Source organism: Festucalex cinctus, chromosome 2 (assembly GCF_051991245.1).
Source record: "Festucalex cinctus isolate MCC-2025b chromosome 2, RoL_Fcin_1.0, whole genome shotgun sequence".
Lineage (NCBI taxonomy): Eukaryota > Metazoa > Chordata > Actinopteri > Syngnathiformes > Syngnathidae > Festucalex > Festucalex cinctus.
Window position 1 is genome coordinate 25,388,533 of NC_135412.1, and position 20,037 is coordinate 25,408,569.

The following is a 20,037-nucleotide window of genomic DNA, read 5'->3' on the forward strand; positions in this document are numbered from 1 at the left end:
TTTGGGTATGTATGGACTGGATGTTGGCTTTCACTTTGTGTATGACTTTGAAGGAATTGACGTTTGCTTGAAAGCAGCTGGTCGAGCTTGGACCAACGCCAAGGGAAGCCACCACCTCTTAAGATTCATGATTTATTCAGATATCTTTTTGAATGTGCCACCCCTCTTCAAATTAGCCCTTTGGTTATTTGTGAAATAATTACTGAAATATTTATATAGAATTTATAAAAATAAAATCTGATTATTTTTGTTAGAAAGGTCTTTTCTTTTCTTCTTTTTTTTTTTTAAATAATATCCTATAACAATTTCTGCTGTTAACTTGATTTCCAAGTATTTAAAAAAAAAAAGTGCTTAATTCAGTGGTTAATTGAGATGGAAATGTAAGTATTTTCATGTAACAGTAACCGTTGTTCTTTCAAATCTGATCAGATCCTGTTTCAAAGCCTGGATTGAAAGTGGAATGTTCTTTGCCCAATGTGAAATTCATATGCATGCCTGCTCAGGTAAGAGTGCGATTTATTGTTTTTGTTTTGTTTTGTTTGGTTTTCCAATGTTACTAAAACACACAACCAATTGAGATCCAATGCATTTCGGTTACCTTTTTAGAAACATACAAACAATTATGTTTTGGACTTTTTTGGACAATGGAAAGTGAAACAAGAACATCAAATTCCTTATTTTCACATCATTGTATAATGATAACATGTACAAATGCATCCATGCTTCTACTTTTGAATCTCTATAGAAATCATATATATATATATATATATATATATATATATATATATATATATATATATATATATATATATATGTTTATTTATTTATTTATTTATTTATTTATTTATTCCCATTAATGTAAGAAGAATCTTTGATACATTACACATGAGTAGATTCTACGTATGGTCATAACATTTAAGTTGGAGTACTTTATATATCTTTTTAACCCACAGATGCCGAATACCACCGTCAAGTGGTTTCAGAATGATGAGCTCTTGCCCCAAGAACATGACTGGACTGTGCTACGAGTTGCCAACAAGGTGACACATGATTCGTTCACGTGCACAGTTTCCAATCATGTCAGTACCAAGAGCAGTGAGAGTGTTAAACAAAACTGCATTGATTCAAGTGAGTATTACGTAGATGATGTCTTGAATAGATTATTTCTGTTGTTGATTTAACATGTTCTTCTCTCACACTGTGGCATCATTAAAGGCTCATCCATCTTCCCCAAAGAATTATTCGGCCTAGATTTTAGGATCATGGTGAGCATCCTGGCCGGCATGGGAGGTAAATTTGCTTCAACCAAACTAGACAAAGTGGAATTTCTGCAGAAATTCCATGGGAATGCTGAAAGCTGAATGCTAATAAAATATTTCCCAAGCGAGATTTGAACCAACTCACTTGCAAGGCCTCCGTAACGCCAGGCAAGTATTTTTTTTAACATGTGAGCCAACTTGGCTTGATGAAAATCATGGTCAATGGCCTATTTATATGTAAAAGTGTTATCTGAAAGTACCCTACATTCATTTAGATGGAAAAATTGAACTAATGATATACAATAGAAAAATGCAAAAAATAAAATAAAATTCACGCAATAGCGCCACCTAGGCACGCAGTACCCGCCATTCATTTAGATGGAAAAGTGGAACTAATATAGTTGATATACATGTAATCACTTAGCATAATTGCCATGGATACATTTGGAATGTATCGTCGGAGGTGGGATTCGAACCAGCAACCTGGAACTTAGAAAAAGTTCAATGTCAGTCCCATTGAAAATGAATGGGAAAAGTTGATATTTAACATTAAATTGTGCGAATACTATAAGTACTGTGAAATCAGACGATATATTCCTAAGATGGCGTGAATTTTCGAAGCGAGTTGAAATTTGAACGGTGTAAATCGGAAGTATTATGTGGGAGTTATTACATGGCAAACAAAGTGTAGAGAATAAACAGCTTTCAGCATTCCCACAATGAAATTTTTCAAGTATGCTTACAAGTTGTTATGACTTTTTTTTTGTCCTTGTCAGGCATTGCTGTGTTGCTGGTCGTCATCTTAATTGTTTGCTGCGTCCGAGCCATGCGAGAAAAACATAAACAAGTTCAAGGTAAGACGACACATCAAATAAGAAATACTCAACACGTTCATTCATTTAATTCCGACAGAGGAAGAGGAGCTTCGTTTGGGCTGGACCGATCCCGAAGGACGGCGTCCTCAATGTAATCACCAAACCAATCGACAACATCATTCTCATGGACAAACTCGACCTCGGCAACACTGCGGCAATCAACACGGCGAGCCGCAGCGTCCCAGAGGCCAACCTCAGCCCGGCACCAGGAGACCAACTCAGGTTGGAGGACAAATCAGGTTGTGGCCTGGTGGGAAAGCGAGGCTTCTCAAAACCTGTTTCTTACAGGGCGCCAGACTTGCGGGCACCGACCAGCAGGTTCCTCCTCTTCCTCAGCCGAGGAAGAAGGTTCCAGCGCAACGAATGTGACGACGGCATGTGAGAATCCCACCCTAAGTTCAGATATCATTAACGTCACCCGCTCACACTATTTTGCTTCACTTATTGAAAGGACAGGAGAGAGAAAAGGTCTACACACCCCTGTTCACATGCCAGCTTCTTCTGATATAAAAATATCGATATTATTCAATCTATTGATCGACAAATCTGATTAATTTTAATTTTGCATTCTAGTGTATTGCAAAATAATTTCCCCCCTAATTACTGATTATTAACCAGTGATTGGTGTTTATTTTGTACTTCGTATTCATATAGTGATTAAAAAACAGGTAGATTGATGTTGAACTATGTTACTGGTTCAGTCATTGTTTTATAAAGTAAAAACAGATGTCTGCAAATGTCTTATTTTGATTAAACACAGAAGATAATCAGTCTTCTTCCGGGTTGAACTTCTTTTTCTTTTTTCTTTTTTCTTTTTTTTTTTTACCCATAATTCTAACAGGTACGTTTGGCTCAAACACAACCCTGCTCATCACCAAAAGAACATCACACCTGAGTGGGCTGTTTTTCTTCAGCTGGAATTGGGGGTACTGCATAAGGTCGAGGGAATTTAGGAAGAGTTCTCCTTATCCGTCAGTGTTAGCACAAAACCTTCAGGCTTCTGCAGCAAAGCCAAAAACAACAAAAAAAGAAAGAAAGAAAAAAGTCAGGAAAAGCCTAGTAAAGCATGAAAATATTTTGAGGTTAATCAGAAGCACTTAAATCAGGAGTGTCCACACTTTTTCATTTCGTTACATCCCTAATTATTAGTTTAAAAAAACGTGTATTACTTGTGCGCAATATATAAAAAACACCATGGGAGTGACGTCATCTGAAGATGCTTTTCTATTGGCTGCTGCTAGATGACGTCACTTCTGTGTGACATACTTTCAAATGTCATTATTCCGGTTTATATCAAAATAAATCTACTAAAAATCACATTTAAAATCATCCCCAAAGGCTCATGCATTCAATTAATTACCAAAGACTAAAATGAAGGACATGTTTGCTATAATTATCAATTAATTAATTAACTATAATTACAGTTAGTTTTAGTTAGTTTTGTAAACATAAAATTTAGTTTCAGTTAGTTTTCGTTTTTTTAAAAAGTGTTTTCGTTTTTATTTTATTTTGTTAACAACAGTTTTTTTTATTTTATTTTAGTTTTTTCATTAGTTTTAGTTAACTAAAATAACCTTTAATGGCACCAATTTTTTGATACCCTCCCTTCTTACTTTGACCATCTCCAAACATTTTTGTTTCGTTTATTTTATTTGAACTGAGTCAAATGCCATTTTTAGCATATGTCGCGGGCCACTGAAAAATGGGCGGCGGGCCGCAAATGGCCCCCGGGCTGTAGTTTGGACACCACTGACTTAAAGCATTTAAAATGAGTTTAAATGTGATTCATCCAGTTATAAGAGGGTGTGCACACTTGTGCAACCACATTCTACCTCAAAATATATATGTAATTAGAAGGTATACATGATGGAAAAAAGGGTGAAATTATTCATCTTAGTCTGATTTTTTTTTCTCACAAGAAAATTCTGACATTTGAAGAGGGATGTTTATACTTTTTTTTTTTTTTGTAAAAATCCACTGTATATTACAAAAAATATTAGTGTCACCTGTCTGATGTATGAAGTGGATTTCAAAAAGTGTGTTAATATTAAATTAAGAAATATTAAATTAAGAAATATTATCTTGATGAAGGAAACAGCTCTTGCAATGAATCTTTTTAGATTGTGCATCACTATGAAATGTTGTGGCCAGTCATTGTACATGATATTACTCGTTCTAAGGCAGGCGTGGCAAACTGCGGTCCTCAAGGGCCGGAGTCCTGCAGGTTTTATAGCTTTCCCTACTCGAAGTGCAGCTGATTCCAATTAACAGGCTCGTTATCAGGCTTCTGCAGAGCTTGCTGATGAGCTGAATATGAATCAGCTGTGTTGAAGAAGAGAAATATCCAAAACCTGCAGGACTGCGGCCCTCGAGGACCGGATCTCGCCACCCCTGTTCTAAGGTATTGTATTATGACACAAAATCTTATTGTAACGACATGCAAAGAATCAAAATTTTTATGATCTATTGTCATTGAAATAAATAAATAACGATTATATAAAAATGTTTTCAATGCATAATCAACAGGCTAGGCAAAAAGTAACTAAGCATCCAAATTGTTAATAAAAGCTATATTTCTATGACAAATTTATGATTAATGATTAAACACATGGCATAATGTTAACGACGCACGGGAAAACGAAAGCAAAGATAAGAAGATAAGAAAAACAAAATACTGCTGCTATCTTCGCTCGCACCTGAACAGTCATGTGATCTTCCATCTAAAAATTAATAAGAGGAAACACATTAGGAAACTCCCATTGGTGGTATTATTAAGCAAAACGACTTATGCCTTACTCGTAAAAACGATGAACAATTTCCAATGCCTAGTTACTTTTTACCTACCCTCTACATTTTAAAAGAAATTACAGTACTTTCAGTTCAAATGTGTGTGAAACATTTCTAGAAATGAACGTTTTTGTGTTATTAAAAAAAAGATTTGATGAAAAAAAAAATCAATTTGAACCTTTATTTTTTGCACTTTTTCATGTTCAGAAATGTGCAGATCTTTGTTTGAATTCAAGTGGACTCATTAAACACGTTTGCAAGCTGAATTAGTAGACTGCAGAATTTAATTTTTTGGAATGCATGAGGCGAAACTCAAGTTTGGAAGGAGGTTGTGAGTTTTGTGAGTCTTTGCAGCGCTCTCAGCGGATGCACAAAGCTGATGCATCATATTTTCTGCACAGATGTGTTTGTGGTTTGTGTTTTTGACAGTGCCGAGCTTCTGCATAGTGGAAAATTGCTAACGGAAGGCTGCAGTCTGTTTTCTTACACTGCAATATGTAATTTATGCATTTTACTGCTTGCTTGTAAACTTTGAGCTCGGTCACATTTATTATTATGATTTTTAAACATGTCATCCCCCCCCCCCCCCCCCTATTTTTTTTACAGTTATGGTAATGAGAAGTAACGAGGTTTATGTATAATTAATTTCACTTTTATACTCGCTACTAAATTATTCACAGGGTGGCATTTCATTGATGTGAACTGAGCACTACATTGCAAGGAAGTTGAAAAAAAAAACTGCATTGGTGAGTGATGTCCACAAGATGGTAGTGTTGTGTTAAATTCATCTACTTTCTAGTATTTTGATACTCCTTGCATGATAAAAGTTGAATTGCGTCTTTCATGAGAGGAAACGACACTAGTCGTGAGAATGTCATCTCTCTTTCCACACACACGCGCACACGCACACCACAAACATTTGACGCCGCTCTCCACATCCTCAAATGTAGACAATCAGTTGCTAAACGACGACCTTTGAGCCGGACGTTGAACTAGCGGCAACTCCTCGTGCCGAGTTGCTTGCAAAGTGTTCGCCAAGTGACATTTGATAATTGTTAAATCTGTTTTAGAATATGAAATATATTATAAAATTATAATTATATCATAAAAGGTATGAGTTTTTGGTGGTGAGACTTTTATTGTAATGACTTTTCCAGTTTTTGTTATTTGTCAGAAGCTTCGATAAACGTCATTTATTTAAATATTTGCAAGTTAGGAATGTGATTAGAAGTTAAACCAAAGATAGATTTCCATGTAAACCTTAGGAATCTAGTTGAAAAATGTCTTTTTGAGGATTCTAATTAAAAAAATAAAATAAAACATTTTGTATTATTGGCAGCAACTGCTGTTAAGAAATGTATACCTAACTCATTCACTCCCAGCCGTTTTTCACCCTTCGCTCTCAGCTGTTTTCCTGGATTTTAACTGATTTTGCAAGGACCACAGAATATTGTGTTCATTGCTATAAAAAGCACAAAACTTACCAAAAAAGAAGATTAGAGTCTCTTCTTTCATCAGGAAAAAAAAAAAAAAAAAAGAGTATATTTCTATCTATTTCCGTTTTGCAGCAATTAGCATAATTAATAATTAGCTAAGTTTCATCATTATTCAAAAATCTGCTGAGAATGTAGGGAATTCAGCTTGCATACTTTATAACTGTCTAAGAGTCATCATTAGTCAAAAATTTGCTTAGAATGTGGGGAAATCAGCTTGTTTTAACATGGCCCTGGTTGATCTTTTATACAGTCTTCCCTCGCTACAATGCGGTTCACTTTTCGCGGTCTCGCTGTATCGCGGATTTTTTTTTAAGTGCAATTTTGCATATTTTTTTCCAGTAATATACCCATTTTATAAAATTTATGAAGGTTTGAACATTGTCAATGTTTGAACAAGAGAGAAATGTGAGAACATGTAAATGCCTCAATGAGAAAAGTGTATAAATTGTGCGGTCGGGGATTTTAGAGCCTTAAAACATTTATAAGAGTTGTAAAACATAAAGCTAACTACTTCGCGGATTTCATTTATTGCGGGTATTTTTTGGAACCTAACCCCAGCGGAAAACGAGGGAACACTGTACACTGCTCCCTCCCGCTGGCCGTTTTTGTAATTACTACTAGGGCTGGGTATCGATTCAGATTTTCAGGATCGATTCGATTCTCAAGGGCCCGATTCGATTCGATTCACGATACACAACGATTTTCGATTCATTTGAGGAATTCATGCAGTACCTATTTTAGACAGTCAAAAGGAGCAGTGCTGAAAATAGTAGAAACTTCTTGCTGTAATTTAATGTATTAGTAAAAATATGAATATTTACATTAAGAATTGAATCCATTGCAGTTACATTAATACACTGTTTTATTTAACATGGAATTATAAAAACAATAAATAATTATTTAAATCAATTACAACCACAGTACAGTACAGGCTGTGTAAAAAAAAAAAAAAAAAGTAACAAAAAACACTGATACTCGCGACATTCACATTGTTGTTTTTGTGCAAATGTTCCAGTGGTGGTTGAGGGGAGGTTGTGGGTGGGGAGATGATCGATACTGGCTTCGTTCGTATCACTGCGCGGCGCCCTGTAGAACGCTAACCGACGCACTGCAGCCAGCTAGCTGATACTTCCGCCTGAAGTTGTTTGCCTTTTCGGCGGAAGTATCAGCTAGCTGGCTGCAGTGCGTCGGTTAGCGTTCTACAGGGCGCCGCGCAGTGATACGGACGAACAGAAAAGTAGTGGCTGGCGGTAATGGCGTCTGACTTTATTCATAAAAGAGTATTGTGATGGAAATGTATCACGCTTTTGAAAACAAATAGTTTTTAGAAGAAAAACGCTTTATTTCCGAGACCCCAGCCAGCTTTCTGGACTATTTTCCTCTCGTCCAACGCCGAACCAGAACTGGTCTCACCGAACGCTGTCAGGGGTAAGTCAGTGCTGATCGCACACACGGGAGGTGAGGATCAAATTGAGATTCATGTTAAAAAAGCCGAACGATCCCTTTAAGAACTAAAAAAAGTGTTGATCCATAAAAAGAAAAACACTGCATTGATGAACTTCTGTTTGATTGATTGGGTTTTATTGAACATATAAACACATCACATATATAAAATACAAGTTGTTAAAAAGAGAAAAGGAAAAGAAAAATAAATTGTTCAAATTGTACATGTTCAAAAGGAGTAGGAAGAAGTATAAAAATGTTTCTAGTCCTACTCCCTACTACTTCTATCATAATAATATACTAAAGTTGTTCTTACTAACATAAAAGTTAAACAATAGAAAATGACTTCTGTCATACTGTACACCAAAAAAACATTGTTTTGTTCAACTCAAGGAGGACTAGTAGACTTGGAATCAACTTGGACTCCTTTTTTGAATATGGTGACCTAGCTTGATTTGATTTCAGATTGTTGATTTTTGTGTTTATTTATTAATCAATTTGCTTCCAGCTCTTTTGTGGAGGGCTCTATTTACTTACTCGTTTATTATTTTTATTTTGTAAAATTTTTTTGTATTGTTTTGTTTTTGTTTGTTATTTGAAAATTATTGGGGGAAAAAAATCAAATATTATGCACAGATTTCTGATGTGGCTATAGACTTTCCTAGCATCAGTGTAGCGCCATTATGGAAGTGTGAAGCAAGGATTTGAACCTTTAACCTCAGAACTGTGATGTGCAAGCACCCAACCATCACGTCACGCTAATGAGCAAGCCGACAGTCAAGTGTGTGGGGCAAGATGCCGCCCAGAGAGCAGCTAGCCTCGCTCCTATAGCCACTAGCTGCTAACCGTATTCAATTTACCATTAAACAGGATTTCAATATATGATGTTGATATTGGATGGAATCAGCATATGATAGAAATTATATAGGATACCAGCTTGAACATTACAAGAAAATCCGTTGAGTCAGTCGAGTTGCACAATCTGCCATTAGCTGGTTTATTGGAGTGAATGTGTGGTCAGAGGCGGCTCGCATGTCACAAGGCAAACCAGGGAGCCGATTGGGGCCCCCAAGTCAGTGGCCTGGCTTCTTTGGTGCCATCTAGTGGCATACTACAGTAAAGTGGTGATTACATTTTTTTGCTTGGAAGTGAAAAATGAAAGAAAAAAAAGGAAGAGGAGAGAAAAGTGCAAGAGATTTAAATGGAAGAATTCCAATACAAATGAGACGCCAAAATTCACATTTTCTGTATTATGCTAATTTACTGGAGTACTTACCAGCAGTAGTAGTGTGTGTTTATGTGAGAATGTGAAATAAAAGTATTTACTATCAACAATTTTTTTTGTTTGATTTATTAAAATGTTGTCAAACACTTATTTGGGCCCCTTATTTTCTGCTTGGGGCCACAACAGACCCTAGAATCGCTTCTCTGTGTGGTGGACCGGATTAAAGAAAGCAGCGGGCCAGTATGTGGCCCCAGGCCTTACTTTGAAATACCAAATAGGTGAGTAATGACGTATGTTTAAAGAAGCCGTTGAAAAGTTCAAGTCTGTCATGTTTGCTCACCCTGGAATAAACGGAGAGATTTTAAAGTGTGCCACAGTGCAGGAAATCACTTGGAGACCGTGCTGCGCTGGCAATATGTGTCACATAAAAGCTAATTAAACTAATACGTCATGCAGCATAAAAACCAGCGTGAGCGCGGGCTCTCTCTCTCTCTCTCTCTCTCTCTCTCTCTCTCTCTCTCTCTCTCTCTCTCTCTCTCTCTCTCTCTCTCTCTCTCTCTCTCTCTCTCTCTCTCTCTCTCTCTCTCTCTCACTCCATCCCTCCCTCCCTCTCCACTTCTCCAAACCACCTAACTTCCGGCCACGCTCTCCGCGTCGTCTACCTGCTCTTCGTGACTCATATCCCGTGTACACATTATAGTCGGTCCCGTGTCCCAACCACATAAACACCCATGTAGGTTGGGAAAAGGTGTGGATTTCTCAGCCTGGTTGGAATCGCGGTGGGCATCTCATTTGTGCTGCGGCTCCGCCCGGCGAACGCTGCTGAAAGTGCCTGGCAGAGTTTTTTTTTTTTTTTTTTTTCCTTGAAGGGTCCGACAGCCTGAGCCGCGCTAGCAGGGGGACACTTTTTACCCCCCACGCTGGACCAACAAAGACGTGGGGTGGGGGGATAAAGGATATTTTCGAGCAATGGAGAGAGAAATGATGGACAACTACGTTCTGCCGCTGCTCTGGACTACGCTCATGTTCGGTAAGACGTCTCTTTGATTGATTGTTGAGAGCGAATTAACTCGAGATACGCGACGCCGGGGATGAGACGAATCTCAGTTCACGGGTGTCAATTTTTAAAATGCTCTTCCTGTTTGCGACGGGCGAAATTAATTTTGAACATTTACGTTGCTAGTGTTGAAGTCGATGCCATACGCTAATGAGTTCGGGTTCACCCAGGAAGCTCAAATTCCAACACAGCAGACACTTTTCATCCAATCTGTTCAAACTATATAGGTCGTTGCTGTTGTGTGGTTTTTTTTTTTGGGTTTTTTTTTGCCACGGACTTCAAAGTTCGATATGAAGTCGAGGCAAACGTGTCAAATGGTTTTTCTAGCTATAGAATTGTTGGATTGTAGTTGTCAGGATTCCTTCAGGCTATGTTAAGCAGTCCGACGGACTGTTAAATCCAGTGTTGTATATTCGGCTGTGGTTGCCTTGACAGCAGGTGGTTTGTTGGTAAATAGCAAATTAAATTGTTCACTTGTTTGATTAGTTTTTTTTTTAAGTCAACAGCACAACAGTATAGTACACTGAATCAGTACTTCCCTGTATGTTTCTAGACTCCATGGAAAACCTGTGCACGAAAGACCATGGAACGATTAAAAGAAAAGAAACCGGACAAAAATCTGCTAGTTGGGGACCCCATAAGTGTGTCATTGCTATGGACCAATATCAGGCACGTCTCAAGTGCCCCCTATTAGCCCTATGCCAACAACAGCTAGTCTAGTAAGGGGCCCTGTGAGGAGGGTTCGCCATTATTGCAATGTTATTGTTTTGTCATTGTTATGTAGGCCAGTGTCGTTTCTCGGGGTCCTTTTGAACTCGGGGCCCTTGGCCATTTCTCCCGGGTTGCCTGTCCTGTTTCAACTTCTAATTGTTTGTTCAGTAAACCTATAGCCAAGTCAATTACTCATTTAAAAAAAAAAAAAAAAAAAAAAAGAATGGGTACCCTCGCAGCTTTGTGTAAGTTAATTTTAATGATTTTTCTAAATTAATCTTTGTTTCACCTGAGTTCACCTGTCAGCTCTAGTTCTCTGCTGCTATTCTTCCTGCTAATTGGGGCTAGTTGTATTCTGAAGCAGCATGTTTCTACCATATCATTGTCAGTTTATAAACTTGAGTTGAGTTTAGCCCTCAATTTGTACACAAAGGCCATGCCCATGTGACTCCTTTAGTCATCACGCAAATTTCCACCAAAGGGCCAAACATGATGCTTGATCTTGACGTATTAGTATTACCATATGTTTAGTCATCAGAGCTGCGCGAGTTGGCTTAATGTGGTGTTGTGTCAGATGTTTAAATGTCGCAAGCTCTCCTGTGATGCACCACAGGAGATGCGAGTGTGATTCTGCAAAAAGAGAAGTGGGAACTTGATAGCCACCGTTTACTTCCATGAATTGCCACTTTTCGGTGCAAAAGACATCAATTCATTTCTCGAAAAGAAAGAGGCAATACCTGGCTCCAATGACTGGCATTTAGTGAAATATTTGAGTGAAGGAAACAGCACAAAGATAGCGAGTGGACTGATGGATATATTGGCTTATAACGTTAACAATACTGCACAGAATGAGAACATAAAAGACTATGAAATTTTGCAAGCTCAAGCAGCTTCCTCTTTTGGAAGAAAATGATTTCCAAAGTCTGATTGGCTGGCAACCAGTTCAGGGTGTACCCCGCCTACTGCCCATAGCCAGCTGAGATAGGCTCCAGCACCCCCCTCGACCCTTGTGAGGAGTAAGCGGTTCAGAAAATGGATGGATGGATGGTTTCCAAAGTTATTTGATGGGATGAAGTTCTCCCACGCCAAACTCATCCGAGCATATGTTCCCCGAGCTGAGTTTGGGCTCTTGCAAGTGGTCTAGTGCTGTCACTATCGAATATTTTTAGCATCGATTAATCTGTAAATTATTTAATCGATTAATGGACTCCTCTGATACACTTTAATTTTGTCTTACAGTGTAATACAAAAGCACCCCCCCCCCCATTTCTGTTTATTAACCAGTGATTGGTGTTTATTTTGTACTTTGTACTTATATAGTGATTTAAAGAAAAAAAAAAAAGGTAGATTGATTTTGTACTAGGCTATCGGTTAAGTCATTGTTTAAGTAAAAACAGATGTTTGAAAATGTTTTATTTTGATTCAACACAGAAGATAATCAGGCTTCTTTCAATTATTGTCAGTATGCTTAAATCAGAGGATTTGGACAATTTTACATTAAAAAGTGGTTCCAAACAATTACTCGATTGTCAAAATAGTTGATAATTGGTGTCGATTAATCGATTACTTTTGACAGTTCTAAAGCAGTCATCATGGAACAGAAACGAACAGTCCCCAAAATGTTCCCACACATTTGGAAGCATGCGTGTAGTCCAAAATGTCTTTCGAAAATGACGTGTTACGATTCAGGGGGTCTCCTCCAACTGCAAATTTATATAGTAAGGATAACTAATACTATACTATACATTTTCTAAGCATTAATGTGTCTTAAATTGAATCCTCCATTCTAGGGCTGCCCAATAAATCGAAAAAATGTCGATATCGCGATATTGGCCTATGCAATATGCATATCGCAAAGACTTGCAATAAGTTTGATATGGAATTTTATGCTTTTATCTGAAGTTGACCAGTCAGACTGTCAGGTTTACCTGTTTGACATATATTAAACATAACAAAAAAAGGAGAGAAGACACTCAGGTCAAAGCTCGTGAGGAGAGTGGAGAGGAACTGACTGATACAATTCAGTACTGCACTCTCTGGAAAAAATCCCCTCCTCATCCTCTCTTTTTATTTTGTTTGCACTCCCCTAGTTCCAACCCTAATAATGCAAATGCAAACCACAGTGTACTTAACGAAAATGTGCACTGCCATCAAATAGTTGAGCATTATTGAGAAGTAATTACAATTAATTAAAAATACATTGAGTTTGATTATTTTGCCGCATTAATTTTTTAAAAATTCTTTCATTAGATAATAAAAATGTCATTTCTTTAGGTACATGTTACATCTTGCAATAAGATCGATATCGCTATATTCAGCAACTATATCACATATCACATGTTTTTCCAATATCGTACAGCCCAACTCCATTCAGTCTAGTGCAAAATTTGAGCTACTAGACAGTAGGGATGTCACGATAAGGGCAATATCGTGATATTGTGATATTAAAACTGCCACAATATCGTCGTCGTCGTATTCACAATATTTAAAAGGAATACATTTGTTAAAAAAAGTCGGGTTGATTTCCATTTGTGCAGTTCTAGCACCCTCTAGTGGCTAGTTTATTAGTGCAATTTAATTTTCATTAGGGGTGTTTTGGCCTTCTACGTTTAAAATCTATGCTAATTGTCAGATGAAGGGGAACCTAATTTGCTTGTGAAGTGATCAATGTGTGCTTGCATTAGCAAGTAAATGTCTCAATATTGTTATTAGAGATTGTAGGTGGTTTATATGCATTGCTGTTATGTACAAAAGCACAATATTGTGCTTTTTAAAAAAAAATTTTTTATAGTATGAGCTCTTTTTTACAATATTGTGATCTTTTTTAAATATCCCCAACGCCCCCACAATATAGTGATAATTATCGTATCGTGAACTTCTTATCGTGGTAATATCGTATCGTGATGTTTAGATATCATTACATCCCTACTAGACAGGCATACAGCTGAGGCAGTAACAATGCATTTTCACTGTGCGCCTTAGAATCGAACTCTGAACACATCCGCCAAACCGGTTCCATGAAAATGCCACCTGTTTGTTTCTTTAGAATTATGATGAGAGGCACTTGCTGGCTGACATCAGGCTTGAGATATACAGTGGATATAATAAAAGTAGCCACACCACCAATTCAAATGTCATCTTATTGTAATTTAAAAGAAAAATAGACTAAGACAAAACATTTCAAAAATCTTTCCACAATTAATGTGACATTTTAGCCTGTCCAACTCGATTAAAACAATAACAAAAAAATCTTTTTGAGAGGGGAAGTAAAAATAAACACCTGAAATGAATGTGGTTGCACAAGTGTCATAAGTAGAAATGAAATGTGGCTGTGATCATATCATCATCATTAACCAATCACATTTAAAGTTACTCTAAATGGGAGTCAGCACAACACGCGCGCCACCATTGAAGTGACCCCGATTAGGTCTGTGCAATTCATCGAAAATCAATGACAATTTCATTATTCATTCCACAATTGTAAAATTGGCATAATCGTAAACAAAAAAATAAGATTATTACTAACTTTTTTGCATGTTTTTTTTTATTTTGTATTTTTATTTTAAAATGACTAATTTAATAAATCTTGTTTGGTTTTTCAAAAAAGTTTGTTTCTTAATATTTTTTTTACATGTTTAAGCATTTTCTGGTTTTGTACCAAAAAAACTTAATGATTGTCCTAATCGTGATTTAAATTATTACCAAATTAATTGCGATTCATGTTTTCATCATAATCGAGCAGCCGAACTGCTGAACAATTTTCAGCAGTGAAAAGTTCATATTTTGTCCAGAATGAATTTGATAACTTCATTATTTTTCATGTACAATTAATACCTTTACAAAGTAATTTTTCTATTTGCTGTCAACATCACCTGTGCTGAGGAAGTACGTAACGGCCAATCATGATGGCTCACCTGTTTTCTGGGTTGGGTCAGTAAACTGACCTACTTCCTCAGCACAGGTGATGTCGTCATCAGTCGACAGCAAGTAGAAACATTACTTTTTAAAGGTATTAATTGTACATGAAAAATAATGAAGTTACCACATTAATTATAAGACAAATATTAACTCTTTCCTGCTGAAAATGGCACAAAGAGTCAAGTATCCCTTTAACACAAATTTCAGCTGTTCTCGTCGGCTTTTTAAAAAATTCAATTCTAGCATACTGCTATTTCACCTGTTCACAATTCCTTTCAACTCGTTTTAAAGCTCCAGCTCCATCTGTAGAAAATCAGCCAAAAGGCTCGACTTTTTCTAGCCACTTCCAAGCTTGATTGAAAGGGAAAAATAACTGACATTCAGATGGATAGATGGATAGATGGATGGATGGATGGATGGAAAGTACAAGTAGTATCGCTATTTTATCTCACAGTATGCAGCTTTGAGTTGCATTTTTCCAATCTGGTTGTCAAGGTTATTCCTCGTCGCTTTCCCAGTAGTAAGAAAAGGAGAAAGCAGTGGGAAAGCACTTAGTTGACCTTGTTCCAATTTGATGGGAAAACACTCTCTTTCTTGGCCACGGACGCTGACAAGGACAGCCACTTTAAAAAAAAAAAAAAAAAGAAGAAAAAAAAAGCTTTTGTAGGCTTCTCATGGTAACATGGTGCTAACTAGTAGGGGTGTGCCAAAAAATCGATTCATAAAAGAATCGAGATTCTCACTTATTAATCGAATCGATATTATCCAAAAATTGATTTTATTTAAATTAGAAATGAAGAAGAAGGGGAAAAGGCAGTTGTAGCCCACATGCTGTTTTTGTGGAAAAGGGCACTTAGAATACAAAATTAATAAATGTTAAAAAAATAAAAAATAAAAAAGACACTTTAATGCCTCTTATTTGTCGTTTTGTCTTGCAAAGCAGACTGGAGTACATCATGACAATGTTGTGCATATCTGTAAATTGAAGCAGAAATCATTTGTCAATCAAATCATTTTGAATTGAAAATCGTTTGAATCGAGAATCAAAAATCGATTCTGAATCGAATCGTAGACCCAAAAATCGTAATCGAATCGAGTCGTGAGACAGTCAAAGATTCCCAGCCCTACTAACTAGGGATGTAACAATACCGGCAATATTGTGATATCACGATATTCAATCTCCCACAATATATCGTCATTGTCGTCATGGCACAATATTAAAAGCAGCACATCTGTTAAAAAATAGTCATTTGTGCAGTTCTAGCACCCCCAGGTGCTGTTGGCTAGTTTGTTTTTTTTTTCAGTGCAGTTTAATTTTCACAAGGCATGTTTTGGCCCTTATAGGTTTTAAAATCCACGCTAATGGTCAGATGAAGGGGAAAGTGTGAACTGAGTCACTATGTGGAGTAAGTGCCTCAATACATATATTAGGGCTGGGCAATATATAAAAAAAATATCTATCGCGATATTGTCCCATGCAAAATGCATATCGCAAAGACATGCAATAATTTTCATATGGAATATTTTGCTTTTACCTGAGAAATAAACTTAAACGCGCCTCACCATCCAATAGTTGAACATCATCTAGGGTAATTACATTTAATTAACTAAGAACACATTGAACTTGCTTATTTCACACGAAAAACATTTTATTCTTTCATTTGATAATAAAATATTATTTCTCTTGGTACATGTTGAATATCGCAATAATATCGATATTGTGACATTCAACAACTATATCGCATGTTTTTTCAATATTGTGCAGCCCCAACATATATTTATATACTTTTCTATAAAAGTATTTAAATAATATTTTTATAATATTTTTAATTTCAGCATAAGCACAATATTGTTTTTTTTCTTTTTTAGTATTTCTTTTTTTTTTTTTTTTTACTTTTTTTTTTTTTTTTCACCGAACCTCCCCAAATATCGTGATAATTATCGGATTGTGGCCTTCATACCGTGATTATACTTATCGTGATGTTTGGCTATTGTTACATCCCTATTGCTAATGTGTACAATTGTTATTTTTATAATATTTTTAATTGCTGTATAAGCACCATGTTGTGGTGTTTTTACAATATTGTGATTTTTCTTTTTTTTTTTATATCGCCGAACCTCCCCACAATATCGTGATAATATTGTATTGTGATGTTTGGATATCATCACATCCCAACTGCTCACGTGTACAATTGTTGCTAGTGGGTTATGTTTTTATTTTATACAATAGTTTGGATTCATAATAGTTACGTACTTTGGAGCATTTCTGACCTAAATTTTTAAACAAAAACAAAAAAAAAACTTTTACTCTTGACTAGCGTAATGAAGCCATCGCTGCACTCATGCCAGCAACCGCATGCTGCTCTCGCTTTATCGCATTTCTGATCTTTTGCTGCACATTTTGAGGGAGGAAAAAAAAAAAAAGTCATAGTTGTCATCTCAATTCAAACGGGAAAGTTTCATTAAGTGTGGAGAAAAAGTGAAAGGGAGCTCAGCTGAGCAACCTTTCAGTGCCATTCCTGGAAATGTAAACAATAATAACCTATGAGTGGAATAATTCTTCTTGAATAGATTTTAAAGACTAGAGATGTAGGAATGGAAGATTGTTGATTTGTTGTGATTGTATTGTATTGGTGTTAATGTTTTATGTTACGTTTGTTTTTTGTGTTCCTGGAAAGCGCTTTGTGACAGCTCAGGCCGTTTAAAAAAAGTAAATACAAACTCCAGCTCTTTTTTTAAGCATATGTTTCTTCAACATGTGAAGCCCTTTGAGACTTCGTGTGATTAAGGGCTATATAAATAAACTTGACTTGACTTGACTTGGTATTTAAAAAAAAAAAAAAAAAAAAATCTTAGTCAATTGACATCTTTATTTTAAAAATCTAACAAGAAGTTCAGGGATCTTCCAGCATGTCTTCAAAAGTAAAAAAACAAAACAAAAAAACAAAACAAAAAGTATATAGCTCCCTATTGCTTGCTGCAGTCAATTACGTTTTTTTTTTAAATTTCAAATGATCAGAAGTATTCAAATTTGACTTTTCGTTTTCATTTCAAACAAAAACAGAAGGAGCAGAGAGTTCCCAGGGTCAGAAACATCTAGGAAAATTTAAATCATTAGTTCACTGATTTATTTATTTATTTTTTCTCTGAACACTTTTTGAAATGGATCTATTATCAGCCGTATGATTCTTCAAAATGGCCGATGCCGATAATCGTTAAAATGTTGAATATCAGCGCCGATAATCGTCCCAGCCGATAATCGTCCCAGCCGATAATCGGTCTATCCCTATGAGAGACATCTACAGTAAAGTTGCAAAATTACAAGAATTTTCAAAGTTATAAACTTTACATTGACATTTTATGGGTATTGGCATAACCAAAAGTTGGTTCTGAACTTAAACATAGTTGGGATATATTTTCGCATCATCCTGACTAAAGTAACCAGATTTCATGCAAATGCAGTTCAGTTTTTTGTTTGTTTTTTGTTTTTTTGTTTTTTTGTTTTTTTTTATAACTTCCCCAAAATAATTTCCTATGAAAATTTACCCCAAACTTTCCTGGAAATGTCCCTTAATATTTTTTGTTGTTGTTGTTTTTTTTTCTCCCCACAGAGCATTCTAGTATTTTGTAGGGTTGTCACGATATGGGCAATATTCTGATATCGCGATATTAAAACTGCCACAATATTGTCGTCGTCATGTTCACAATATTCAAAAGGAACACATTTGTTAAAAAAGTCAGGTTGATTTCCATTTGTGCAGTTCTAGCACCCCCTAGTGGCTAGTTTATTAGTGCAATTTAATTTTCATAAGGGATGTTTTGGCCTCCTGTGTTTAAAATCTATGCTAATTGTCAGATGAAGGGGAACCTAATTTGCTTGTGAAGCGATCAATGTGTGCTTGCATTACCAAGTAAGAGCCTCAATATTGTTATTCGAGATTGTAAGGTGGTTTATATGCATTGCTGTTATGTACAAAAGCACAATATTGTTGTTGTTGTTTTTTTAGTTGGCTTTTTTACAATATTGTGATCTTTTTTAAATATCGCCAACCCCCCCACAATATCGTGATAATTATCGTATCATGACCTTCATATGGTGATAATATCGTATCGTGATGTTTGGATATCGTTACATCCCTAGTATTTCGTAATGTTCCTCAAATCAGAGAATTTGGACAATTTTAAATTAAAAAATGGCTCCAAACAATTACTCAATTATTAAAATAGTTGTTGAGTAATTGCATAATCCATTACTTGTTGATTAATTGATTAATTTTGACAGCTCTACATGTAACAATAAATGTAACTAGTTCATTACTACACATCTGTACGTTTAATACACTTTTTTTGTTTTTTGTTTGTTTTGTTTTTGTTTTTTCAGGATACTTTGCACAGAACGATCCGCCGTAGAAATCTTGAGTAGACAGTCACAAATGAGCAGAGAGAGAAATTACAGCTGGTGTCTTTGAAACATTTTGTACGACCTTTGACAGCTGACTACCTCAAGCAACCTGCGTCAGATACCTTGCGCAGACCGACCAAAAATCCCCGGCAGTTTGAAGAACGTCGGTTGAAAATAAGCGGCTGGTTTCGAGGTGACAGGCGAGGCTATTAAACTGACACTTTTTAGCGCCTGTGGAACGATCAACCTTCAGCTGAGTGCAGAGGTCAGTTCGAGCCTGGATGAGGTCGGGTCGTAATGTGCGTTGTTGCTCACCAGTCTTTGCTTTGAGACACTTTATACATGGGATGGAATCTTGCATTCTGACTAGACTAAGTGCAATTTGTGGAGAAATTGCGTGGGAATGCTGAAAGCTGAACGCTAATAGCTGAATGCTAAGATTTAAATGCATGTAGAATACTTGTGAAGTAAATTGAAAGAATTATGAAATGATGACCTCCTGATGACTGGACAATGCACTTTACCAACTGTGCCACCAAGCAGTATCAGTCAGACACCTGGTAATGATGGTAAGCTAAATGTACGGAAGTGGGCGTGGAAAGTGATACTTAGGAAAAAGTTCAATGTCTGTCCCATTGAAAATTAATGGGGGAAAAGTTGATATTAAACGTTAAATTGTGCAAATACTGTAAGTAATGTGCAATCAGACGATATATATCCCAGGAGGTGTGAATTTTGGAAGCTTTTTGAAATTTGAACAGTGTAAATTGGAAGTATTATGTGGGAGTTGTTGCGTGGCAAAAAAGTGTGGAGATTAAAAATCACAATAATTCCCACAATTAGAATGAAACTGAATGACCAAAA

At 36.3% G+C, this 20,037-nt stretch overlaps 2 protein-coding genes across 2 annotated transcripts in view; both read left to right on the forward strand.

Annotated features, from left to right (window-relative positions):
* LOC144014299 (uncharacterized) overlaps nucleotides 1-5,157 on the forward strand; it is a 6,943-nt gene extending 1,786 nt beyond the window's left edge. The window contains exons 2-9 of the mRNA XM_077514031.1: nucleotides 1-5; nucleotides 430-503; nucleotides 954-1,128; nucleotides 1,216-1,290; nucleotides 2,036-2,113; nucleotides 2,172-2,356; nucleotides 2,423-2,512; nucleotides 2,976-5,157. The exon at nucleotides 1-5 is cut by the window's left edge and continues 286 nt beyond it. Of these exons, the coding sequence (XP_077370157.1) occupies nucleotides 1-5; nucleotides 430-503; nucleotides 954-1,128; nucleotides 1,216-1,290; nucleotides 2,036-2,113; nucleotides 2,172-2,356; nucleotides 2,423-2,503 (673 nt within the window). The 3' untranslated portion in view covers nucleotides 2,504-2,512; nucleotides 2,976-5,157. The remainder of the gene's footprint in view (nucleotides 6-429; nucleotides 504-953; nucleotides 1,129-1,215; nucleotides 1,291-2,035; nucleotides 2,114-2,171; nucleotides 2,357-2,422; nucleotides 2,513-2,975) is intronic.
* A 4,571-nt stretch (nucleotides 5,158-9,728) lies between these two features.
* Nucleotides 9,729-20,037, forward strand: part of LOC144014288 (prostaglandin F2 receptor negative regulator-like) — a 66,896-nt gene continuing 56,587 nt past the window's right edge. Inside the window, exon 1 of the mRNA XM_077514012.1 lies at nucleotides 9,729-10,115. Coding sequence (XP_077370138.1) covers nucleotides 10,055-10,115 — 61 coding nt within the window. The 5' untranslated portion in view covers nucleotides 9,729-10,054. The remainder of the gene's footprint in view (nucleotides 10,116-20,037) is intronic.